Source organism: Chenopodium album, chromosome 11, assembly GCF_948465745.1.
Source record: "Chenopodium album chromosome 11, dcCheAlbu1.1, whole genome shotgun sequence".
Classification (NCBI taxonomy): domain Eukaryota; kingdom Viridiplantae; phylum Streptophyta; class Magnoliopsida; order Caryophyllales; family Amaranthaceae; genus Chenopodium; species Chenopodium album.
The window spans coordinates 7,130,326-7,157,446 of NC_137844.1; the positions used below are offsets into that span (position 1 = coordinate 7,130,326).

A 27,121-nucleotide genomic window follows, 5' to 3' on the forward strand; every position below is an offset into this window, starting at 1 on the left:
CCTTCAGCAATGAGTTGAACGAATCCGTTTGCTAGTATTACAGTGTAAGCTGAGAAATTTGTGCAAAACCTTAACGTTCTCTCAGTCCTTTAAGCTTGCCTATGCATAAAACCGGTACACAGGTAACGGTATCTAATTTTCTTATGTAGTAAAGCAGAAAACCTATTTTGTGCCCTTAGTTTTGATATTACTTTGGCTCTGACATTGCTCATAATTATGCTGCAACCTTTGCCCTTTTTCTGTAAATCTGTTTGGGGGAGCGTGTTTGATAGAACAGAACGTAACAGGCAATGCACTTATGTAGCTTCATGCCTTCTATACTCTCTCTGCTCCTTGTTATATCGTTCGGCTTCTATGTTCTGTTTTCTAAACCTTTCTGTTGTCTGCGCGTAGAATTTTCTCTGTTACTGAGCTGCTGTCCTTGCTTTTCTAGGTTCCATGTTCTGGATTATGTTTCCTTTTTCCAGAAATGAGCTAGATGAATCGATCTTAGGGGCACTGATGATCTGTAACGTTCTCTATCTTAAAATAGGAGTCTTGAAGCTAATTCTTGTCAGGTAATTTCTACCTGATTAGTTTGGTCTGTTCAATTTCCATGGAATGAATTTCTGAGTAATTGAATATACTCTTGTGCATGAATAAACCAAAATAGATTGATTATGACAGAATACTACTTTCTTTTTCTGTTTTGATATATTCTGCTTCATCTGACTGATTCAAGAGAAGACCATTTTTCGTTGTACAGCCATACAGGCGTTATTGCTTGCATATTATGAATCCATCTCACTTTCATTTTAGGAAGTGTTTTGACTATCGAATGTTAACTATCAAATGTGGCTACATCAGATGCATCTTGAACAACCATATAGATTATGTTAACCAAACTTGAGTACTATGTTAGACACTGTGAAGTGGCCAAGCGTTTGTCTCAGCTATAAGCTATTTTGTGCCATCCATGATTGTCCTTAAATGACGTGTTCCAAGTAACGGAGAATATACAGTATGTTTAGAGCCAACCATTTAATTGTTTTTTCCAAATTATCAGAGCATGATGCTAGATGCCTATAAGCACCTCATTATGATTTATAGAAACCAGGTTTGCTAATTGCTATGACTAGAGAGTAGCATGAGTTTGAAAGAATACAAGCATGATAGTTGTTTCTGGTTAAGCTTTAAATGCCGGCAGAATGTAATAGGCCAGCCACCTGAAGAATTCTTCGAGATCAAAGGTGATGCTGGCTGTTTGGGCTTGGTTTGGTTGTGTGGACATAATGGGGTATGACTAGAGATGTCAAAAACACACCCGATCCGAAAAATATCCGATTTGGATTTGGATTTGGTGGGCATAACAATTTAGTTTGACTTAACTTTAAAAATTTACCCGACCCGACCATATCAGACCCGATCCGATCATCCGAATTGACACCCCTAGGTAAGACTGTTAGAATGTGTGCAAACAAGTGCATACTGAGATTAAATTTTTCCTTGAAAGTGACCGCCTTCAACTGATTAAACTACTCCCTCCGTCCCATAATGTTATTTTTGTTTTTTCACGGTATTTAAGAAATAAGAGAAAAAAGTGGATGAAGTACATTAATAAAAAGTGAAAAGTATAATTGTAGACAAAAGTCAGAGAGAAGAAATGGAAAAAAGTACAAGACATGTGCAAAAGTTAGAGGTAATTGAAGAAATACAATGAATAAAGTTAACAAAGTGAGGGTATAATGATCTTTATATAATATTACCCAAAAATAGAAACAGAAACAACATTTAAAAATGATTTTTGATTAATCTTCTCTGTAAACACTATATACCCATTACTTTGAGTTAAGCTAATAAAAAGGACCTAAACTTTTGCATTTTTCACCTTTAAGGACCATATATTTTTTTTTTCACCTTTAAGGACCCGAGTTAAGGTTTTTGGTCACTTAACTCACCTTTAATCAAATGTTAATGTATAGTAATATTTGTATTTTTTTTTTATTAAGAAAAGGAAAAAAAAACACATTAAATTCAAAAGTAAATACTGCATCGAAGTATAATTTTAAGCTATTATAATATTTATAATTTAGCTATTTTACTTAAAAGAAAAAAAAATATAAATTACCTACAAATGTACTTTATCTCTTGCATTTTTTTTTTTTGACAAACTATTATGTTATTCTAATAAGGAGCCCCTCTTGATTTATTGGTAATTAAATATATTTCTAGTTAAATAATTTGACTTATTTATAGAAGTATATATAATAAAATTTTAAAACTTCTTTAATTATATAATTACATCGATTAATAATTAATTTAAACTCACTATTTCAATAAAGGAAGTTAGAGAAAGGGGGACTTTTTGAGATTGATAAAAATATATTTTAGCATAGAATTTTAAAACCAACCTAACACTTGTATCAATGTTAAAATGGACTCTTATAAATTTAAAATCAACATTTGTACGAATACTCAACACTTAATAGCAAGTTATATATCTCCATGAATTTTTTTTGCTTTTATCCAAAGTGTATGAAGTAATAACAAAAGAACTCTTGACCATTACTCCGTATCTTTTTTAATTCAAAAAATACTGACCCCTTTAGTTTATTCATCCAAGAATTCGATATACTATGAAACTTAAATGGTTAAGTCCTTATAACTAAAAATTATAGAAGTTTACCTTTTGTTCTTTCTTATAATTATTTTTTAAACTAAAGAATTCACTAATCTAACCAGTGTAGTTAACTTTTGACCAATGAGGTCCTTAAAGGTGAAAAAAAAATTATGAGGTCCTTAACGGTGAAAAAACAAAAACTTTAGGTCTTTCATGTATGCTTAACTCCCATTACTTTGCAATTAAAATACGGATTATTACGAAAGAAGTTTGTAAGAGCAACTCCAATGGTTATAGGTAGGGACTTGCTTGCAATTTCAATAATTCCCTAGCTACTAGCTTGACCATTGGAGCTAGAAAACTCAATTAGATTGGCTAAGCAAATTAGCTTTGCCAAGCTAATTTGCTTGAGAATTAAACTTGCCAAAATTAGAATGCTCATTGCACCAATTAAGCTATTTTCATGTATTTTCTATCCAACAACTACTACTAAGCTAATAGCTAGCCATTGGAGTAAAAAGTAGCTAGAATGATAATTAGCTTAAAACCTTATGTGACATGCCAAGCTAATTACCAAATTAATTTGCCATTGAAGTTGCTTTTACTATTCATTTTTCAAGTAATCCTTTTTTTCCACTAAACACTAAAAAGGGAAATAATCTTTATTTTTGGAATCCTTTATCCACCAACAACAAAGAGACAAAATCCAATATTCAACCACTAAACTCCAACTCTCTTTTCTGGTTCTCCCGGTTTCAAAATTTCAACACATACACTAATACTTTGTACCAATATTTGAAACTAATAATAATGATTATTCAAATAGTAACACCACTACTTGAAGTATATTTATTTGAATTAATGAACGTTGGTTGAATTTGCATTTCATTAAAAAAATCCCGCCATTTGAAAAACCCAATCAAAATAGAGACAGTCACCCTCTATTTCCTCCCTGCAAAGCACAACTTCCCAAGTGTCTTTTACCCCATTTTTACTGTCCCCATTGCTATAGCCTATAGACTACTCAACTTAAGGACCCCATTTAATTATTCAATTTTTTATTTTATTTTTGTGCATTTTCCTTTATTTTAACTTTTTTTTTTGAAAAATCTACTGTCATGATAACACTTACTCACTCCACTCTTTTCTTTCTTCACAGTTATCAATTATCATGGTTGTCCAAAGTTCAAAACTTTACTAGTCCCCCCAAAAAAAGAAACTTTTTTTCTTCACATTATTGAATTTCTTTTTCTTTTTTATATTTAATGAGTGAAGAAGTATCAAATTGAAGGTTAAAAATTCAATCTTGAAGAAGAAATTTCAAATGGGTTTGTTTTTGTTGATTTTGATCTTTAAACTTATTTTAGTGACTACCCTTTTCAGCATTTGTACTCTTGCTCTCACACCAGATGGTAAAATTTACAGTAATTTTTTTTTTTTTTTTTGGTTATTTCTTGATGCATTAATTGTTTTTATAAGTTTTAATTTATTGTAATTAATTGGTTGTTTTTGTTTGTATATTTAGGCATGGTTTTGCTTGAATTGAAGAATGTTTTGAATGATACCAATAATGCCCTTGGTAATTGGAGAGATACTGATGATACACCTTGTCAATGGATTGGGATTTCTTGTAATTCTGAAGACCAAACTGTCATTTCTATGTATGTCTATTTACTTTATTTCATTTTGTTATTAATTTTCTTCATTTTTGAAACATTTTTTATTTTGGTAATGTTTGTGATTTTGGGGGTCTTCAGAAATTTACCTTATATGCAACTTGGGGGGATAATTTCTCCAAGCATTGGGAAGCTTACTAAACTTCAAAGACTGTGAGTATTACTTTAAATTTTGATTTTTGTTTTTATTTTCTGTCATATTTATGTAAAACCTAAATTTTAATTTTTTTTTTTTTTTTTTGGAAATGGTGACTCAGAGCACTTCATCAGAACAGCCTGCATGGTTTTATTCCTCATGAAATTACAAATTGTACTGAACTCAAAGCACTGTAAGTGAAACCCTTTCTTTTTGCTTAATGTGGTCAATGTTATATCCAGTGTCGAGGATTTGACACGGGTACTTAAGGTGAAATGAAAGCCCCGGAAGAGCATAGTTTGTGGTAAAAACTGGACAATGTCTAATTGTTCAACTGTCTTTCAATTCCAGGTACTTGAGAGCCAATTATCTGCAGGGTGGCATACCATCTGAGATTGGAAATCTTTCTTTTCTAAACATACTGTAAGATTACAATCTGAGCTTTTAGCTAATAGCCTAGCAATTTTGTCAATTTTCAATATTTTTAGCTTTCAAACCTTGCATTCTTTTTACATTCTTATACATTACTACAATACTTATTTCTGTTGATGTAGGGATTTGTCTAGTAATTCATTAAAGGGTGCTATACCTTCCTCCCTAGGGCGGCTAACAAGGCTACGCTATCTGTAAGTTCCGAAATGATGTCTGAAAATTAATTTCATATTCAGAATACTTTGTTAAACACTTACTATGGATATCTTATTTCACTACTTTGCCACAGGAACTTGTCAACTAATTTCTTCTCAGGGGAGATCCCGGATTTTGGTTCTCTCAGCTCTTTTGGGAATAAATCGTATGTTATGCTCGTCCATATCATAATTTACTTATCATGTGCGAAAGATCATTGCTTAGGATGGCTAATGTTTTTTCTTGAGCTCTTCTGTTGATTATATTGTTTGTATTTGTCTGTCTTTGACTCTTTGGTGCCTGCTATTTTTAAGCAGGACTATTCTGAACTTGTTGATGTATAGACTTTAAATAAATTATTCCACTAGGACTTTCTGATTGACCATAGCATCAGTGCTGTTATTAATGCAAAATAGGGTAGAGAGGTAGGATATTCACAACAATACTTTATGTCGCAATTTTCTCATGAGCAGCCACAAGTAGTCCACCACTTAAGCTGCAAAGAAACGAAAGTGTTGTTAGTAGCTTTTTGCCTTTTTATATGTACTCGTACCACATGTTTGGGATGATTTTAGTTAGCATCAGCGAGTACTAGTAAACCTAGATTGTAATTATCTGAGATATTGGAAATTGAATGATGAACTATTAATCTAGTTGCGAAATTACATACAAAACATTCGAATGACAAGAACGTGTACGAAAATTTAGAGTTAATTATCCTTACCAATTTGTCCCAATGCAATCAATAAGCCTTACCCCAAATTTCAAGATATGACTAAAACCATATGCATCTTAATTGATGCTTTTTCTTCTATACTAACATGTGGTTCATGCCTATTTTGACTGCATCAAATACAATAGAGTTTAACATTTCATCGATACAAAGTTCTATAAGAACCCTTTTTTGACATAATAGAATCAACTTGCTCTATTTAGGCATTCGTGATAAAAAGAATTCAACTTTTCTTTAGGTTAAGATTCAATAACTACTTATTTAGCTAAGCATTGATGATCAAGCGTAGTATAAACAAAGAGGTTGTTGGGCTCATGTCACCCACCTTATTGGGCCGCACGCATACTCCACTCCACATTAGTATAAGTGTCCGCTTTGGGCGTGGCCCATAAGGATTTGTTTTTGAGAACTTTCCTAAAAGGCCTCATACTAATAGAGTGTACACTCACTTATCTAGAGCTTTTCACTTTTACCTTTGGTTTTTCAGTACTAAACACGGGTAAATGCGAACTCTTGACATACAACAAGTCTCTTATCTACCTCTTCCAAAGATGATAGTTCAATTCAAACTAATCATTCTACTAGTATTAATATTACCGGATTCCAGATTGTTTAGGTAAACACAACTCTTGCGGAATAATCAACTAACCAAACAAACCACAAGCACGTTCTAGTTACTAGTTTATTCAAAGTCACACTAACCTAAGCAATATAATATGTTCTTGATGATCAACACAACTCCAACAATATCAACACATAAACGCAACAACATAAAGTTTATACACAAATATAATCAAAGGAACACACATTATTTACGTAGAAAACCCCCCGAGAGAAAACATTAAAAACCGTGGGACGGTTAGGGAGTCCACCCAAATTGCTCTTATGATAGTAATGGAATGATACACAATCACAATTTCAAGTCTTAAAAGTAGGTACTTAATTTACCCAACTACAACAAACATAAGAGCTAAACAATAGAGGATGAAATGGAGAAATATCATCAGAAAAAGTGTGTTATGCCCAGTAGCTGTTAATAGACAATCACACTGTTGAAATTGAAGACTTGGATCGAACCACGGATGAGCTGTCAAAATTTAAGCCAAATCAGACCACGGTGCACTTGAAAATGTGAAGTGGTTGCTCTTGTAAGCTCTCCGTATTTCTCTCCTTTCTTTAAAATAATATCCCTCATCTATTTAATCACCTTACGGGAAGCAAGTACATGATACCACATGGACTTTGTTGCCCACTTTCTTTCACGGTAAGGCACACCAAAGCCAATAAAATACTTTAAACTAGACAAGTTGCCCCAAAAATAATCATGACATAATACGGGTTTCTCCACATAGGAATGGACTCGTAGCTCAACAAATCTTGGCACGCAGGGTGGGCATGTGCACAAATGGGTTTCTTCAAAGGTTCAACATGAAGAAAACATAAGCAGTGAGTACTCCTCTTGCTTTGCATTTTAAGTTGAGTTCTCAACAGAGTTCTTCTACATTGGAAGAGAAGGAAAGCATGTTGGGTAGCTTGATATATGCAATATTTTGCACTAGGCCTATTATAGTGGTTTTGTCGGTCTTTTTCTCTTTGATCCGGGAAAGGAGTATTGGTATGCTGTGAAATGGATTATGAGATATCTACGAGGTACTACTGATGTGAAGCTATGTTTTGGTAGTGATAAGCCTATTCTTGTTGGCTACTCAGATTCTAACATGGTGGGTGATATTGACTTGAGGAAGTCTACTTTCAGTTACTTGATCACTTTTGTTGGGGGAGCAGTTTTTGGCAATCTAGATTATTGAAATGTGTGGGCATTATCCACAACTAGGTCAAAGTTCATTCCAGTGACAGGGCATGTAAAGAGTTGTTATGGATGAAGCAATTTGTTCGTCAACTTATATTACACAAAAAGGTATGGGTGTTGTTCTATGACAATCAAGGTGCTATTCATCTTGCTAAGAGTTCTACCTTTCATGCAAAGTGAAAACATATTGATGTGAGATATCATTTGATATGGGATATTCTTGATGCTAGTTCCTCGAGCTTGAGAAAATCCATACCGATGATAATGGCTTCGACATGATGACCTAGAATTTGCCAAGAGGCAAGTTTGAGACTTGTTGTTTGATCGCCAGAATGATAACCACCTCTACATAGGAGGGGGGGATTTGTTGGGCTATGGGTCCCTTCCTATGTGGAGAAACCCATATTATATCATGATTATTTTTGGGGCAACTTGTCTAGTTTTGGCCCTAGTGTTTTATTGACTTTGGTGTGTCTTATCGTGGAAGTGAGTGGGCAACAAAGTCTTGGTGGTATCATTTACTTACTGCCAGTTAGGTGAGTAACAAAGTCTTGGTGGTATCATTTACTTACTGCCAGTTACGTGAGTAAATATATTAGGGTAATTAGTTGAGAGAAAGGAGAGAAGCACATAGAGTTTACAAGAGCAACCACTTCACATTGTCAAGTATGCAGTCTCTGATAGACGCTCATCCATGTCCGATTTAGCTCAAATTTTGACATCTTGTCCGGGACATCAGAGCTTTATTTTCAACACTTTGATTGTCATTTGCTGCTACAGTTTGTGATTTATGGTTGCTGGACAAACCTCTTTTTCTGGTGATATTTCTCGATTTCGTCCTCCATTGTTTAGCTCTTATGTTTGTTGTAGTTGGGCAAATTAAGTACTCACTTTTAAGACTTGGAATTATGATTGTATATCATTCCATTACTACAATAAGAGCAATTTGGGTGGACTCCCTAACTATCCCATGGTTTTTATTCTTCTCTTTGAAGGGGTTTTCCACGTAGATGTTGTGTGTTCCTTGCTTGGTATGTTAGTTCATATGCTTTGTGTTGTTGCGTTTATGTGTTGATATAGCTGGAGTTGTGTAGATCTTTGATAACATATTATGGGTTAGTGTGACTTTGAGCAAACTAGTATCTAGAACGTGCTTGTGGTTTGTTTGGTGAATTGATTATTCCGCAAGAGGTGTGTTTACCTCAACGGAGGTCAAGTAAATTCTTAGGATTGGGGACAAATCACAGCATTACAATCATATTTGAGCTTAGCTTGTTTTTAAATAATTATTTCCTTCCCACATGTTGAAAAGGAAAGATCACAAATAAGAGAATCAAACTAAACATCTTAATTGAATCACAAAAGATTGTAGATGTTAAAAGCCTAACTCACAGAATTGCAAAGCTAAGTTTGAATCTTAAATGAAAGAAGCTAATAAGATTTTTTTCCAACTACATCTTGCATTTGAACATAAATGCAAGAAGCTATACTGACATGCCTTGATTGACACATGCTTGCTGACCTGCTTATACAAACTCCCTTAGTCTTTTAGAACTTGAATAAATTTTCCTCCTATATGAGGCTCTACGTGAAGTGAACTCCCAAATTGACTATTTATGACCTTGCTTATGTCTTAAATTAATAGTTGACTCATGTTGAACGTGCTCTTGTTAGTAGAATTTTTTTTTATTATAGTCTATCATGGCGCTTGATTAAACTGCATTTGCGTATTCTTCTCACATGGGATCTTGTTAGCATTGTCTCGATGTATTTTTTCATAATATCACCTTTTATAATTTTTACTTGTAGATTTAGTGAATAGAGATATTAAACTTGGCAAACGTAATAAAAGAATTGTGTCAACTAAAAAAGATTGGAGGAAGTATTATTTATGCCACCATTGTCTTGACAGACCTTGATTTAGCATCATGAGTCATGTAGGCTTTTGCTAGATTAACTGGTGCTATAGGATTCAGTACCTTCGCCTGCTCTAAATCACTTTTCTCGGTAACAGATTTATTGGCAACTTGGACCTTTGTGGGCGACAAGTGCATAAACCATGCCGGACCTCACTTGGATTCCCTGCAGTCTTGCCTCATGCTGAGAGTGATCAAGCTGCAGGTAAGCAGCAATCTTTGCTGTCAATAATTGCTGTCAATAACATGTATTTGCTTCTGTTATCTAACCATAGAGTATTCATTTAAACTTTTTTGAGCTCAGTACATCTTCTATTATCTTACAGTTCCAACTAAGCGATCATCTCATTATATCAAGGGGTTGTTGATTGGGGCAATGTCCATGCTAGGAGTGGCTCTTTTAGTCGTTGTTGCTCTCCTTTGGGTTTGGTCAGTATCAAAGAAAGAAAGAGCTGCCAAGAAATACACAGAAGTCAAGAAGCAAGTCGAACCTGAAGCAGGTAGAATAGATTATACATTCATCAGATTTTTGTAGGAATTTTTGGTTTAGTTCTATCAAACATTTTATTTATCTTGAAACCATTTCTCTTCTGGGACAGGAACCAAGCTTATAACGTTCCATGGTGATCTTCCATATCCCTCGTACGAGATCATCGAAAAGCTGGAGGCTCTTGATGAAGAAGATGTTGTGGGTTCGGGAGGATATGGTACTGTTTACAGAATGGTCATGAATGATTGTGGCACATTTGCTGTTAAAAGGATAGATCGCACTCGTGAAGGATCTGATCAAGTGTTTGAGCGGGAATTGGAGGTTTTGGGCAGCATCAAGCACATCAATTTAGTAAACTTGAGAGGCTACTGTAGACTGCCTACTTCAAAACTTCTCATATATGATTATTTGGCCATGGGCAGCCTAGATGATCTGTTGCATGGTAATTTTCTTCTTTAAAAAATATGCATTGTTTAGTAGATTAAATATCCAAGTAACTGAATAGCTGTATTGGACATGGAATCTTACCTGACTTGCATGAACATATATTGTATACATGCTTGAAAAAAAACGACAGTTCATAAGAAGCTTGGCATTGCTGGCAAACGAAACCTAGTAGACCATTTGATTAGTAAGCTCTTCATGAAGTCCCTTGTATAAAAGAAATTGCATTTATGATGGATATTATTAGGGGAAGATGACTGTGGATGATAATATGTTGATTAATATCAGCAGGCGCTACTATTTTTTTTTTAATTTATATGGAGTAATCTATTTTATGATGTTAAATGTATAATTGCAATTGACAGAACAAGGCTATAGTGATGAAGTATTAAGCTGGAGTACTCGTTTGAAGATAGCTCTTGGTTCTGCTCGTGGATTAGCCTACCTGCATCATGACTGCTGCCCAAGAGTAGTTCATCGTGACATAAAATCAAGCAATATACTTCTTGATGAAAATATGGAGCCGCATGTGTCAGATTTTGGCCTTGCCAAGCTTTTGAAAGACGAAGAGGCTCATGTCACAACAGTTGTCGCTGGTACTTTTGGTTACTTGGCACCTGGTAGGTCTCTAAACTTTTCATATGTTTGCAACAGAGAGTCAGAAAGGAATTTGCATGCATATTGCTTCTTTTTTTTTTTTTCTTTTTTTTTTTTTTTTTTGCAAATAGTCTTGAACTCTTGATATTCAGAATAGTTCATAGTAGTTCATTCTTCCTTAATTCCTTTATTCTTGCATAGATGATGACTTGGTTTTGATGTGCATATTGCTGCATGTCACGTAAAATCCCATTTACTGTAAGAGACTTTGCTTAAAGAATGTTCTCAAAAGAAAGTAATGCGCAAAATTTTGAGGTTTAAGGCTTCATTCCATTCACCTAAAACAATTCTTGAAACTTATATAAACTGTACTTGTGTAGCCTTTAACTGAACCACTTGGAGCTTATGTTTCCTGAAACAAAAATTTAACGTGAAAAGAACAAAACCTAAGGAAAGTAGGCCGGTGTTCAAACAATTTAATCCAAATATATGCACTTCATGAGCAGAGTATCTACAAAGTGGAAGAGCCACAGAAAAGTCAGATGTTTACAGCTTTGGTGTTCTTCTGTTGGAGCTTGTGACTGGAAAAAGACCGACTGATCCGTGCTTTGTTCAAAAAGGCTTGAATGTTGTTGGTTGGGTGAGTTCCTAAGTCCTTATTTCTCTATCTTTCCCATTAGTAGAATGAATTCTATTTTACTCCCAACTTGGTTAAAGCCTTAAAGGCTATAAGCAAAACCATTTCTCAAATGTTGTTGCAGATGAACACACTATTGAAAGACAATAGATTAGAGGATATAGTGGATAAAAGGTGCCGTGATGTGGATCAGGAAACAGCAGAGGCAATACTCGATATAGTTTCCCGATGCACTGATGCAGATCCAGAGCGTAGGCCATCGATGAACGAGGTTTTGCAGGTTCTAGAACAAGAGGTCATGTCTCCTTGCCCTAGCGATTTCTATGAGTCTCAGTCTGATCATTGCTAAATGATGGACCTTAAAGTAAAAGTCCTTGTAATCCTGCCTTGGGGTTTTGTATATTAAATTAATTGATTAATCTGTGCATTTTGTCATGAAACCTTGAAAAATACTCTCATTAGAATAGTATTCCGTGTTCAAATGTTCATTCGCTTTCCATCTATCATCTTGTTCTGTCTTGATCATTTTCGCAGTTTGTGTACTTCTGGTAATGGATCGATCACATTTCAAAAAGAGAATTACTCAGTAACTTTCATTATGTTACTACCAAACAGAGGGGATAAGTACATTACTGTAACAAGTTGCCCCAAGAATCGAATTTTTAGCGAGCCTTTTCAGGACATTATGTGATCAAGCACTTAGCAAAATTACCGAGGTCTTGAGTCCAAGCCTTCAGACTGTAGTAGCTTTTGTACTTGCGGAAGTTTTCAGGTGATTTGTTGCTAATCGAAAGGTTATTATTTACTGTAGCATTTACCCTAGCACATTTGAGCATGACCTAAACCCCTAAAGGATCTTACTATAGTCGATATGCCACAAACATGTACATACTACATATGCTCAGTCGCGCGCACACACAAATGAATAATATATATATTTTTTTGAATAAAACACAAGTAAATAAATTAATTGATAACTAATCAATTCAATTCAACATTCATTCAAAAGCCAACAAGAAGTTCACTAAGATAACTTATTGAATTTTGTAGAAAAGTTTGTCCCATCTCACCAAAATTTTCTCTTTATATAGTTTAGGATTAGAGATGAAGTAAGCTTGGCAATCACTAGGCCAAGTTGTCGAGCCCATATCTCAGCCCAGTTGTCCAAGGCATGAAATTTTAGAAATTTTCATTCAATCAATCTTGTATACTCTCCTTTCTATGTTCTCTTTTATTTTCTCATTTAAAATCTTTTTATTTATAGAGTGTAAAATTTTAACTATGATTAGCTATCAATCACATAACTAAAAACTTGCTCATGAATTATTAGTACTATAATATATTTTTTTCTGCCAATATATAGTCCAAAAATTATATATCCCAAAATTTTACTTAATATTCCATAACTTATAAAAGATGACCCGACCAAGCACAAGTAGACAAGCTCACTGTAAGCATTGAACAAGAAGCATGCCAATGGATCATGAGCCTTATAAATTATAACTTACAAGGACATCATATTTAAAATTTGGCACGAGCATGACAGACTTGTTTATTTACCAATTGATCAATAAAATAAAAGTTAATATCCATTGGCATGACACACGATTGGGCCACACATAAGCTCCATTTATGACTAATTGACAAGAGCTCGAGACATGGTGCTTTTGAGCACAAGGCCCGCTAGCACATAATACTGGCTTGCACAATCCAAATGACTTTTCTAGTCTTTTATAAATACGTCCATTTAAACACATCAAAATTTGCTGACACATAACATGAGCTTACACAATCCAGCCAATACCTAGCTCTAATGTTCCGTCCTTAGAAAAGTCTACTTTCATGACCATACTACGTAGAATTAAATTAGTGACATAGGCACCCCCCAATTAATCAAATCATCAACTATAGTTATAGTGTAATAGAGTATAATAATATTGAGACCACAATTAAAAAAAAAATTGATATGATGTCAGAGTCAACTGAACTTCTGATAAACCACTGGAGGCATAATATCACATATATGGTCTCTTGCATGGTTCGTATGGTTGAAAAACTTGAAATCAGGAACCTTTGATTAAATCTTTATTCCCCTGCTACCACCTTAATTCTAGCATATACTATTAATTTTATACTCATGGATTTATATTATATACTTTGGTCTGCCCAACATGCATTACCACAACTTTATTTTGGATAATAAATTGTGCAAGTGTCAATTGATCATTTAGCATCTTTTCCAAGCTACTAGTATTAATTGTGTTACTAATAATATTGTTTAATTAACTTGACGGCTACTCAGGGTTTAATTACTTTGTCTTTTATGTTTTGGGTGATTAGTGATTATATAATAGTATAGTATTAGTGCACTTTTATAGACCTTGTGTTAATTTGACGTAGCCTACAACTAACAAGCATATTTTTATTTTTATTTTATTTGAGAGTGAAAATCATGAGATTGATGACTATTGGTCCATTGGAGGATGAAGGTTAAAGAATTTAAGATACGGAGTAGGAACTTTATCTATTATATATGACCAAAACTTGTTGTAGCGTAAGAACTAATTAAAAGTGATACTCAGAGCCCTGAGCTCTAGAGAGGGTAATTGGTGATTTAGTTGGATATGGATTGGAATCATAAAGATTGGGTCGTATTTGACTAAGTAATTTAGGTTGAGTCGGTTTGAAATTATTGTCGAAGAGCTTATTATTAAAACTAATATAATTCTCTATGTTATATTATTATTAGTTTGGCGAAAAATTTGAATCAGATTAAGCTAAAAGTCGAATCATTAAGCTTTGGGGTTCAGGTTAGGCTGAAAATTAAGTCATTAAGTTTTGGGCATGATTTTAGTAATAGGAATGGGTCAATAATTAAAGTTAGAACTATGGCATAGTGACCACTCTTTGTTGTGGGAGGACTTCATCCACCCGATACATATAGATAATTAGATAATCAAGTTGCATAATAAAAAGTCATGGGTTTTAATTTTTAATTTTTCAATTTTTTATTTTTTTTGCATTACATAATATTCATCCTAAAATAACAATATAAAATTTAGGAAAATGTTATACATAGCCCTTAAGGCTACATATAAGCATTAATTTACACTTAAAATCGTAAAAAAGTTAAGAAATCATCAAAATGTAAACACTAATAACACTGATTTACGCGTGTTTTTGTCATGAATTCCTAATTTTATACAATTTCCAAGAGTATATTTAATGCTTATATATAGCCTTAGGGCTACATATAACATTAGCCTAAAATTTATGCATTTACATAATATTAATACGGAGTAAAAAATAACAATATGAAGTATAACTAGTTTAAGCAACATCCACATATGAAGTATAATTTTAATAAAAAGTTGGTTAAGAGTTTAATACAAGTACAAATTTCATCGATTATTTAATGTGATCAAACTAGACTTAATTAGAATGACCCATAGAGTAATTGCTACTTCTAATAAGTTAGGTTTATTTATTTATCTATCTATTTATTATTGATCAAGTTCCAAGCCAAAAGTGTGACTATTAAATCTATAAATCAAAGTTAGGTGCGATTGAGCTTCACGCCTTAAGGCTATAAGATTTTCCAAGCCAAAAGCGATCAAGGGTGTTTGGGGGGGGGGGGGGGGACCATCCAACGTGGAAGCACACGTAGACTAGGAAACCATGTAACTCACACCCCCCTACCCCCAGTCCCCAACATACAAAATGATACAAGTAAGATAAGCATAGAGTAGAGAGATAGACATAGTAGAAAATAAAAATGCATGCAATAGCTAAACATAACACCATATGGCCACATGATAATGGATATTGACCCTTCAATTTCACCAAAAGCTCCCCACAATTCAATTTATTCCACCCCCTTTCTTCTATTTTAATTCTCAACTGTCGGTCCATTTCACATTTTTTTTCCCTCTATTTCTTCCTTTTTTCGCACGACAAACTAGAACAGAAATCGTTCCTTAAACATTTAATTAAAAATTTTATACAATGATAACCCAATTTTCTCTCTCCTCTAAAAACCTTCTCTTTTCTCCCTTGCTATTACCTGCTTCTCCTTCTATACCACCATTGAATTTAATCAAGAATTGTTCATATAATAAGAATAATGGATCATATATTTTGGACCGACCATTATTCACGACATTATTTTCTAAGAGAAAACAGAGTTTAAAGGTGGTTGCTTCTTCTTCATCTAACGTGGCTGCACCTCTTTGGGACACTTGGTCGCCTGATAAAGCCACCCCTTCTCCTTCTCTTAGTGATGTTCTTTGGCCTTCTCTTGGTATGTTCCCTTCCATTCATTTCCTTTTGTGATTTTTTTGGTAATCCGATAACCTGCCTCACGAGGGGAACTCCTAAAACAGTATTGTTTCAAGAATAGAACCAAATCCGATTCAACCAATACCCTTCATATTGACCTGTGAATTCCTATTTGATAGGACGTCTTCATCTTACATACAAAAATATGCATTCATATTTATTCGTTACAATTTACTTGTATATTTTATGCTGGATCTAGTTTGAATATAATGGGTGCAATATTAGAGATTTGGAAAACACTTTTATTTTTTAATCTTTTGTTTCTTGATTTTAGGATCCATAATAATGTTATTAATCTTGTCAAAAAAAAAAAAAAATAATGTTATTAATGTAGTTTTTAATTTAATTTTATTTTTTGGTTATGAGTTTTGTACTTTTATTGTACAGTTACTACTTACTAGTGATTATCTTTTCATACTTAAGTAGTACAGCTCTATCTTTGTTATCTGATTTTATCATTAGTGTCCTTATCAATAATTTTAGAGATAAAAATTATCATGAAATATAGAGAAAACTATTTATAATTAATATAAAACGATAATTTTATAGATTTGAAAATTCTACAATTTGCCTTTGGAAAAAATGTGTTAAGTGGACAACATTGTGGCCCAGCCTAGAGAATTCTAGGTAAATTTTCATGTCACGCACTTCTTTTAAATTGCATAAATAAAACATCTTAATTAATACGTAGTAGAATATATTAACCAATTAGTAGCCCTTTTGGTACATTAAGTAGTATTTCGGTTAATTATACATGCTTGAAAGCAAATCAAAAGATTTTCATTTGATTTGTTATAAAATTGATATATATAGCCTAAAATGGAATAATGTAAAACAATTGCATTTTATGTGTTTGAGTTGGCTAAAAGACTCCTCAATTTCCCGCTTCAAACAAGAAATTTTACTTCTTGTCAATTTTCGATATGATTTTCACTAACTTGAGCATTCTTAACTAAACTTATTTTAACTTGTAAATTGAATTGTACAATTCTTACATACCTTTAGCAAAACTTAGGGTGTCGTTAGGTCCTTTGATTTTCACTCAAAACTTTCTTTATCTGTAGTAAAGTGGAAATAAAGTGAATGAAGTAAGGTGTTTAGGGCTTTATCTAAAACATATTGTTTTTAAAGTTTTTTGAATTGTATCGGATCTTATTTGAACTTAAATCTCATGAAATAACTGAAAATAAAGTCACATATCCTCGCTTATTCGTCCGTTTATATAATTACATGGCTATAATTATGTGAACTGAGCTAACAAATTAGTGAAAAAATAGGGGCATTTGCGGGAATGGCAATGTTGGGAAAAATGGACCAGATACTAGCACCAAAAGGGTTGTCAATGACAATAGCGCCATTAGGAGCTGTTTGTGCTGTTTTATTCATCACACCTAAATCTCCAGCTGCTCGGGTATGTACGTTCTATTCTATCTTTGTATTTCATATCTCATTGGTTGATATTATATTTTTGGGTCCCTTTATATATCTACTTGTGTGTATAATAATACTATACTATAGTATAGCACATTATTGATTGGCTTAGCCTGGTCACACTCACACGCTATTTTATCCTCTTACAAATTGTGTGTGGCTAAAGATCTTTCTTGCAATTTCTTACGGAGTAGAATTTTTATTAAGCTAGCTTTACTAGCTTGGTAGGTAGTAGTTTACTAGTTTATCATATCATCAAATTTGTCCATTTGTGTGATGTGTAGCAACGAACACTTAATTTGTTTGGTAGCACAATAATTGAGATTGTCATGTACTTGGTAGATATCGAAACTACATAGAGTAACCTTGATATAGAAGAGATACTAGAAAATAACTAGAAAGTTTATAAAATTACTAGAAAATAAAGGTACATAGGAATTAAATTTTAAAACCATACAAATAGATAATTAGATACTTCGTAGATACTAGACATAATATGAGGTATTTGTAAGGAAGTTTCATTAATCACAATGACTGTATGTAGGTTGTTTAGCCTCATTGTCTATAAGTTACTTCGTATTTCATTTAGTTTTGGACTTTTTGTGGGAAACTACCTAATAAAGCATATATTTTGTGAGAAAATATCTAATAAAAATTTTTTTGTAAGAAACTACGTACATAATAAAAGGTAAAATGTTGCAAGATACTACCTTTGACCGAATTTCTACCGTTAACTTAATTTTTACGACGTTGATCCACCTCAAAACACCCTCAAAATCACCATGAGGGTTGGTTTTCAAGGTGGTAAGGTTATATTCGGGGTGGTTGGAGGATATTCTGAGTTGGTGATCGATGATAGATTAAAGCTTCGGGATGGTGGTTTTTGGGATTAGAGGTGGTTGTTTTGAGGTTGAAAGGTGGTTTTAGGTGTGGTGAGGTGATTTAAAGCAAGCTGTGTTAGTTTTGGGAATGAAAACGGTGGTTTCGAGACGGTTTTGAGGTCAATCAACGGTGGAAACCGGTATAGGTAGTATTTTACAATATTTTATCTTTTCTTATGTAGTTTTTTACAACATTTTACCTTTATTAGGTAGTTTTTTACAATATTTTTTTTTATTAAACGGGATCTCACAAAATCTGGGTTTTATCAGGTAATTTTTGATAAAAAAAATCCTTTAGTTTTTGACCTTTTGTTGACATTGTGTTTCTCATTCACATGCATACCTTAGCTATTCTTTTCTTAAATTTTGTTTACTTTGGTAGTATGGTAAAAAAAAACTATTGCAGGCAGCACAACATTTTATTAGTAGTATTTAAGTAAAGACTTTTTGTCGTAAACTAAAAACTACCTAATAAAAAAAATGTTTAAGAAACTACCTAATAAAACAAAAATGTTGTAAGAAACTATCTGTTAAAGCAAATAATGTTGTAAAAAAGCTATTATTTGTCGAATGTTCGTCTTTGACTAATTTCTCTGGTGTTGGTTATGCTTGACCGGTCACATGATAGGTGGCGTTGTTGATGGGGCATGGAAAAATAAAGGTTTTAAAAGTTCACGTGATTGGCAAGTAGGTGGTCAACGCCTGAAAAATTAGTCAACGGTGAAAATCCGGGGAAAGGATATTCTTTTACAATATTTTCATTTTAATAGGTAGTTTCTTACAATATTTTTTTATTAGGTAGTTTCTCACAAAAAATGGCTTTTATAGGTAGTTTCTGACAAAAAGCCCTTTAAGTAACAATAAATTGATGGAACCACATATATCTCTTGTAGGTCTTTTACACAACAGAGTTATCACCTCATCATCAAACCTAATATGCTAATTATCACCTCATCATCAAACCTAATCTGCTAATTATTAACGCCAAAAATATTAGAAGTCATCCATAATAGATTGACTTATACTTCGTATTTGATGTGGAATGACTAAGCATATTGCGTGCGTGGTTTCTTCTATATATAGTACTTGTTCCATTTTCTTTGGTTTAAGTGCTTGTATTTCGAACTGGCAACTTTTTGGATATTTTAATTACTACCTATATCTCCTAACATTATGCATGCTAAGAAATATTCTAGCTTAACTTATTTTGGAACAACTACATATGTGCAGAAATACAACATGTTCATGGCTCAAATAGGGTGTGCAGCAATAGGAGTGTTAGCATTCACACTGTTGGGACCAGGTTGGCTATCCAGGGGTGCTTCCCTTGCTGCTTCCCTGGCTTTCATGATTTACACCAAATCTACGCACCCTCCCGGTAATCTATACTTCTCTATATGCTTTTGTAATATATATACTTTGTATAAAATTATTGTATAGTCCAAATTTAATCTAACTAGAGTGGATGTATGTATGTGTGTAGCTGCAAGTTTGCCATTACTATTTATTGATGGAGCTAAACTTCATGGACTCAACTATTGGTACGCGTTTTTTCCTGGTGCTGCTGGATGCATCCTCCTCTGTTTCCTTGTAAGTTTCTCCACCAATCCAAACTTCATCACATACAAGTAGAAAATAGTGCATGTCCACAGGCTAGGTTAATTAAACAATCAAATTTGGAAATCAATTTTGTCTAGAGTGTGTTCGATTCAATTGACTTACAATCATGTTGCCTGATCAATCTACACATATTTTTTTTCTAGACTTGTACAACCTTATTATCTAATCTAAGGATTGCCATTTTGAATTTAATTTAAAAGTAGTTAAAATAAGATGAACAAAACACACCTTTTACAAAAATGATTTATAAGTAGGTATTCATAATACATATTTACATGTGGTGTACATATTAAGTTATTAACTAGGGCAATATTCTTTCTTTTTGGTGATATTGCAGCAAGAACTTGTTTACTACTTGAAGGAGAATTTCAAGTTTTGAATTGAAAAGGGCGAATTTTTGATAATTTAAGTAAATACCCTCCAAAAAGCAAAATAAGGAGTGCTTTTCATGATTTTTGAGGCACTTCTGAAAGTTTTGGACGACGGACACCAGTTAAGTACTGGTAGGGTTGCAAATATGGAGATTCCGTACAAAATGTACAGGAAATTGAATTGGATTTGAGCACTCAATGTAAATCAATTGATAAATATAATTCTTTGTATAAATAAAGATTCATCATTAATTTTGTACTAGTAAGTTCTTAATCATTAATAGGCTCTGTAATATTATACTTGTATATTTCATTGGAATAAAGGAAAATGTATCAATTGATGCGGTTGAAAATGGGCTTGATCTTGCAGTTTTTGATCGCAGCATATGCCTTAGGAGCATTTGGGTGTTTTATATGTGATTTTCCTAGTGAATGCCAAGGAAATCATATGCCAGTAATATCATTACATAATCAAATGTACAATGTATAGCATTATAAAAATGTCGGGGGATCTTATGATTGTTATTTACTCGTATAATCTAGAAACCTATATTGTGCATCCTAGAACATGTGCTTCTATTATACTCCCTTCGTTTTTAAATACTTGCTCCATTTCTTCATGCGCGGAGTTTAAAGAGAAATTGGATAAAGTAATTAAATATGGAGGTAGTAGGGTAGGTGGAAGAATAAAAAAGTGGAAAGCTAAACGTCGCCCTCGAATATCTAACTAACGCCCGCAAAATAAACTAAAATTACAAATTTACCCTTTTTTAATCAAAAAAAATTACCCCCTCAATTTACCCCCCTTTTCATACTACCCACCACTACCACCTCTTCATACTAACCACCACTACCACCACCACCACCTCTTCCTCCTCTTTTAACCACCAACTCCTTACCTCCGGTTTCACGATCTACACAGCCACGGTAATGACGAGTAAAGACAAAGGAAAGTCGGTCGCCGGCGGAGAAAATATTTGTTTTTTTTTATTTCCTGAATTCACGGCAAACGCCTAGATTTTTCGCACGTCCTAGGCTCAAACGCCTAGTTCGTGCGAACAACTGTGTGGTTGTATGAAAAATCTGGGCGTTTGAGGTGAAACACCTAGTTTTTTAGAATACCCTAGGCTGAAACGCCTAGTTTTTTCGAATAGCCTAGGATGTTTCGAAAAAACTAGGCGTTTCAGCCTAGGGTTTTCGAAAATTCTAGGCGTTTCTTGGGTTTCGAATTTTTTTAAAAAAATTATCGCGACGTACCGATTTCGTACGGTTCGACGAGCTTTTAGCGAGCGTCTAAGATTGTGTTTCTGGTATTTCGTCGTTGTCCATAAGATCTAACAAATTTGATTTTGCAAAATTTTAAAAATTTGTTTGATTTTGAAACTCACGGTGCTTGGGGTGGTTGTTCGATGAGCGTTAGTGGTCGTTGACCAATAGAGAGAACGGTAAAAAGTTTTGTGTACAGTAAAAGTGTGAAATTGAGGTAAAATTAATTATTTTAAAAACATTATTATAAGGATAAATACGTAATTTTATTTTATTTTGCGGACGTTAGTTAGATATTCAAGGACGATATTTAACAACCCCATAAAAAATTGTTAAAAACAAAAGTAGTGGAGAGAATTGGAGGAGAGAGTATAAAATTTATAAAATGTGATTCATGGTAGGTCTACTAGGTAGGATAAATTAATTAAATATTGTAAAAGCTTTCCAAATAGGGAAATGGAGCAAGTATTTAAAAACAGCCGGAAAAGGAAAGTAGAACAAGTATTTAAAAAAGGAGGGAGTATATTTATATGCACCACACACATGCTATTGTAATCGTATTATAAACGTCGAATACTGTGATTGTTATTATAATCAGGAAACCTATATTGCAGGTCTCCACGGCCACAACTTGGAATTCTTACCACTAAACTACAACCACTTTGTTAATTAAAATTAGATTAATTTTAAACTGTTACTTAGTGTGACTTAATTAATATGGGCCTCTAGTCCAAGAAACCTTCTAAATAGGGCTAATGGACCAATCAATTCTAAACTTTATCTAAGCCCAAAACTATCTTATTCGAGATCCACGTCTATTTTCATTCAACTAAGACATCTTCACATTAATTCATAAACTTAAAGCTTTTAGAATAACCTCCTTGAGAAGTATTATTATTCTCTGTATGTATGTAAAATAGAATTTCATAAAAAGTAAGGAGATATTTATGTATTTTCTATCAATTTGTGATAAAAACATGTGAGATTTTTCAAATGAGGAAATCTAACACTTGATCAATCTCATAAAGATGGATGTTTAAAGAAGGTTGAACTGAGCTAAATTCAGAATTGCACTACTTATTAGCCCCTATTCAGAAAAATATAGTTGTAGAAGTGTTGTTAACTGTCAACAAATTGTTTGTTGTGAAGATAGATAAGTTAATATGAATATTTGGTAAAAGTAATGCTTAGGTTTTTTTTTTTTTTTTTTTTTTTTTTGCAGGTAAAGTAATGCTTAGTAGTTGTTAAATTGCTAATTATGGTGCACAGTATGTAAAATTATTAATTGTTGTTTAAGGTAAGGTGCGATTACTTCTAAAAATGGGACTTAAGAAACAGTCTTTTTACTTAGTCTTTAAGAGCTAAACTGTTATAGTTATTAATTATGTGTTTGATTCTTAAAACTTTGACTTAGGGCCTGTTCACTTCAGCTTAATTTCAGTACAGTTCTATACAGTTCAGTTCACAGCACCTAATTTCTTTCTCTCATAAAATATATAGTTCAACTCAGTTCAGATCCAATCAATTCAGTTCAGTAAATATGAACAAGTTCTTAGTATCAATTCAAAGAGTATGAAGAATCCTTGCCATTTGCCAAAGTGAGCATAGAAATTATTATTGGTATCTTAAAAATAAAAATAAAAATAAAAAAAGTATTTGAAAGAAGGAATAAGGGTGAGACCAAAATATAAAAGTTGCTAACTAAAACTACTTCACGAATCGGATATTCAAATTCCTCTATTTCTCCTCCTCTAAATTGAAGCAACTTGTATCTAAAATTCCACATTGATTAAAATTCTTATAATTACAATATTACATTAGAACTCTATGTTTTAAATGATTATAATTTGTTTCTTTTTACTCCATTTGTAGATGTTTTGCCTTTCAAAACTCCATATAGTCGCATTGAAATTATTTCAATCACTACCCAAAATATACCAACATATTTGAAAATTGAATCCTAAGACTAGGCTATCAAATTCGTTACTCCAATTTATCCACCTTACCAAATCAAATTAAAGATATTGAAGCAAATTTATGAGTCGTCTTATATATTATTATTTTTAATGGAGGGACCACTCACCCAATCAATTCTTGACGATTTTATTCGACCACAAAATATAAAGTTCATATAAAAAGTCATCCTTGAGTATATTATACAAATTGATGCAATTCAAATAGGTTATTACACATGTGTAATGGGTCCAACGAAAGCAACACTTCTTGACTTCTTGTTCCTATATTAGTGAAATCGAAAGTGATTTTATTTTATTTATTTATTTTCTAAAAAGAATACTAACATTTTTACACATCTAAATCACACAACTTTACATTACATACTTTTAATAAAAATGAAACTTAAATAGTTGCTTGTTTATGCATTTTTAATAATAAATATATATATATATATATATATATATATATATATATATATATATATATATATATATATATATATATATATATATATATATATATATATATATATATATACATGTCTTGTTCATAGAATCGTAGGTAGCAGGAAAAATCTCTTTTGAAAATTTAGCTATTGACTCTTAAAATTAATATTTTTAGTTATCATCTTCAGGACTCACCTGTTAAGATATTATATTTTATTTGTTGTGATCTTATATTAGTACCAGAATTTGCGTTTCTAAGATGGACAATGATTTTTGTATAAAGTACACAAAAGGCAACCATGTTATGAAATTGATCTTAGTTCCTATGGTACATTAAATTTTATTTATTTTTTGATGATGATGTGATTATATGAAAAATCAACTCTCTATATATATAATATGGAGTACTTCATAATAACAACTAGTATATGTCTATATATGTGTCTTTATGATAAGTAAAAGGGTAATAACTTCAAAAAAAGTAAGTTAGATCAAATATGTAGAATTAATGGGATGATTAAGCATGTATGATTTATTAAATTATGTACTTGAATCAGTTAATTAAAGTTGGCCCTAATGAAATCTGATGGAAGATGATTGTTGATAAGCTTGTAAGTGTTTTGTATAACTTTTCTTGTTAATCATAAGCTTCTTAAGTTGAAAGAAATAATTAAATTAATTTTTATACCTTTTCTTTCTAATACATCCTCTAACTTTTCTCTCTATCATTTTATTTCTCTCTCTAGAAACTCATCTATTTGGGGTTTTATTTAATGTAATTTGAGAAACAGAACAAGTACAACATCATCTGGCACAATGATTGTTTCTCTGGAAAGTTTCTTAGGATGGATATTGGATATGGAGTATGGACCATTGAGTTTAAGTCTCATTTAAATAAAGCTTATGTTGACTTATTTATTTAGAAACTAATATAAGTAAAACATCTTCAAGCACCATGATGATTTGTCTAGAAATTTTGTTAGGACATAACTTAATTACACTCTATAAACTTGTCAATACTGATCGACTCTGTGATATTAATGCCATAACGTCATGGAACATACAAAATAATACTCATAATCTTTACTATTGAACCAAGAATGTTAAATGTATGATCGATGATTTGAAGCATTGGATATATACAAGATAAGTAATACAAAATACTATTGTTTTTTGGTAGGTGAGGAGATTGAAAGTAACCTATCAAATTGGAACCATGCACAAGTCAATTCAGCTTGACTTAGGGTCTGTTTTGATTGACTGAATAGAGCTGAGCTGAATTAAACTTAACTTATTGCATTGGAGGTGAACTGAACTGAACTGAATATTTTATGAGATAAGGAAATTAAGATAAGAACTGAACTGAAAATAAGTCGAAGAGAACAGGGCTTGTTCTCTTCAGCTTATTTTCATTTCAATTCAGCTCCAATAAGTTCAGTTTTGTTCAGTTCTTAATTTCCTTCTCTCATAAAATATTAATTTTAGTTCAGTTCAGTTAATCAGAACAGGTCCTTAGCCAATAAGCCCCCTTTATTAAGGAAAAATTAAGGGAATTCCTAACTCCAAAGTGCCTCAAGTATAGTATTAATCTTACAATTTTGTAAAAGTTAAATGGAACAAGCAAATACCAAATAGAGATGGAAGGAATAATAATTAAAGATATTAATGGTCAAACTTTTATACTAGCACATGTGACATGTGTTAATGAGATGTCAATTCGGATAGTTGAGTCGGTTCATTAAAATGACTAAAATCGATCAGGTCGGAACTATTTTAAAGTTGATTTATGTCTAATTTTTATGATTACACGAGTTGAAATTTGAATTGTTTTTTTTTTTTTCAGATCCATCGGCTCAGTTTTTGACAAATGTCTTACACCTAATTCTTAAAGATAAATAGTGGTCGGCTGTTTGTAGTCCATTGAGAAACGCCAGATACTCGTAGCAATATAAGAGGTTCCACAAAAAAGTGGGACCCAAGAGAGAATCAAATAGGAAGAGTACAACCAATGAGAGAATAGCTTGGTCGACGGCGTTATGGTCACGTGGCGAACATCAGACGGCTGGTGTTGAAGAGACGAGAGTGGACCAAATCATATAAAGTGTAATTAGCTAAGATTGATTAGGACACTTGGCATGTGATTGATGGGCTGTCACAACCATTCTTTGTAGCCCTGGATGTTAACAATTTTACTTAAACTATCCATGATTTCAAACTCACTTGTGCTCATGTTCCGAGCAATTATCAATTTATCAGGGCGTATTCTGTTCGAATTATTTTCACTTCACTTCATTTCAACTCTAATAAGTTTAGTTCAGTGTATTTTAATTCTTAATTTCCTTCTCTTATAAAATATTCAGTTCACTTCATCTCTAATAAGTCCAATCAATCAGAACAGACCCTCTATTTTTAAATAATTACAACACTTTCACGCTAATAGTAATAGTCGTGTACAAAGTAATTGTAATTTTTTGAAATTGATATAAATACTTGTTTATGTTGTATAGTTACGATCATATTTACATTGGTCATGACATAATTAATGGAGTATCAAGTCTTGCTTGGTCCTATCCAAAACTAAAGTATTGCTTGATCTCACATTTATCTTTCAATTTTCTACTTTGTCATCTTAAATTTTTAGAAATTGATTCTATTGCTTGTATAGCAAGTAAAATGAGACAGAATAAGAGATAATTATTGATTGATTTGATGGTAAAATTTGTACTCACGTTGATAATTACAAGGTTGTAGCCTTGCAATACAAATGCTTTGCAGGGTACTTTTTGGAATACGGAGTAACAATTTCATTTTTCAAAAAAAACTAGTTCTTTCTAGTACCTAACTTAAATGTACATTTGTTAGCATATCGAACAAATAAGTACTTTGACTTGTATACTTTTGAATTGAAACTTTGATCGATGATGAGCTTGTTTGTCTCTTCATGAATAATTTGACTTTCACACGATTAATATATTGACGAGTTCGTTGCAATTGAGTTACATTTTCCTCTAACCCTAGGATATGTAATTGACCAAATTATAATTTCAATTTAGAACAATTACAAATTTATGAGCTAGCCTTAGGCTTGGGTTTGAGTTTTTACAATTTTGTTGAACAACCCCAATTTCAATCTCCCAAAAATCATTT

General features: G+C 32.6%; 2 protein-coding genes across 2 annotated transcripts; both read left to right on the forward strand.

Moving 5' to 3' along the window:
* The first annotated feature begins 3,642 nt into the window (after positions 1–3,642).
* On the forward strand, positions 3,643–12,171 carry LOC145568423 (LRR receptor-like serine/threonine-protein kinase FEI 2). The gene is made up of 13 exons (XM_081627844.1): positions 3,643–4,011; positions 4,125–4,260; positions 4,357–4,428; positions 4,533–4,604; positions 4,763–4,834; positions 4,966–5,037; positions 5,133–5,204; positions 9,596–9,702; positions 9,824–9,997; positions 10,097–10,429; positions 10,797–11,051; positions 11,535–11,668; positions 11,790–12,171. The coding sequence occupies exons 1-13, from the start codon at positions 3,924–3,926 to the stop codon at positions 12,012–12,014; spliced, it is 1,812 nt and encodes a 603-aa protein (XP_081483970.1). The 5' UTR covers positions 3,643–3,923; the 3' UTR covers positions 12,015–12,171.
* A 3,330-nt stretch (positions 12,172–15,501) lies between these two features.
* Positions 15,502–20,873, forward strand: LOC145567282 (uncharacterized). Its single transcript, XM_081626543.1, has 5 exons — positions 15,502–15,965; positions 17,281–17,414; positions 19,546–19,693; positions 19,799–19,905; positions 20,273–20,873. Exons 1-5 carry the CDS (start codon positions 15,671–15,673, stop codon positions 20,312–20,314), a joined length of 726 nt encoding a protein of 241 aa, XP_081482669.1. The 5' UTR covers positions 15,502–15,670; the 3' UTR covers positions 20,315–20,873.
* The last annotated feature ends 6,248 nt before the right edge of the window (positions 20,874–27,121 follow it).

What these genes read in the sequence shown, in the direction of transcription:
- LOC145568423 (XM_081627844.1), top strand. Translation starts at nt 3,924, where the DNA reads ATGGGTTTGTTTTTGTTGATTTTGATCTTTAAACTTATTTTAGTGACT. An exon ending in CTTACTAAACTTCAAAGACT is followed by an intron (nt 4,429 to 4,532) that starts GTGAGTATTACT and finishes ATGGTGACTCAG; the next exon opens with AGCACTTCATCAGAACAGCC. An exon ending in TTTTGGTTACTTGGCACCTG is followed by an intron (nt 11,052 to 11,534) that starts GTAGGTCTCTAA and finishes CTTCATGAGCAG; the next exon opens with AGTATCTACAAAGTGGAAGA.
- LOC145567282 (XM_081626543.1), top strand. Translation starts at nt 15,671, where the DNA reads ATGATAACCCAATTTTCTCTCTCCTCTAAAAACCTTCTCTTTTCTCCC. An exon ending in CAAATCTACGCACCCTCCCG is followed by an intron (nt 19,694 to 19,798) that starts GTAATCTATACT and finishes GTATGTGTGTAG; the next exon opens with CTGCAAGTTTGCCATTACTA. An exon ending in GCATCCTCCTCTGTTTCCTT is followed by an intron (nt 19,906 to 20,272) that starts GTAAGTTTCTCC and finishes GTGATATTGCAG; the next exon opens with CAAGAACTTGTTTACTACTT.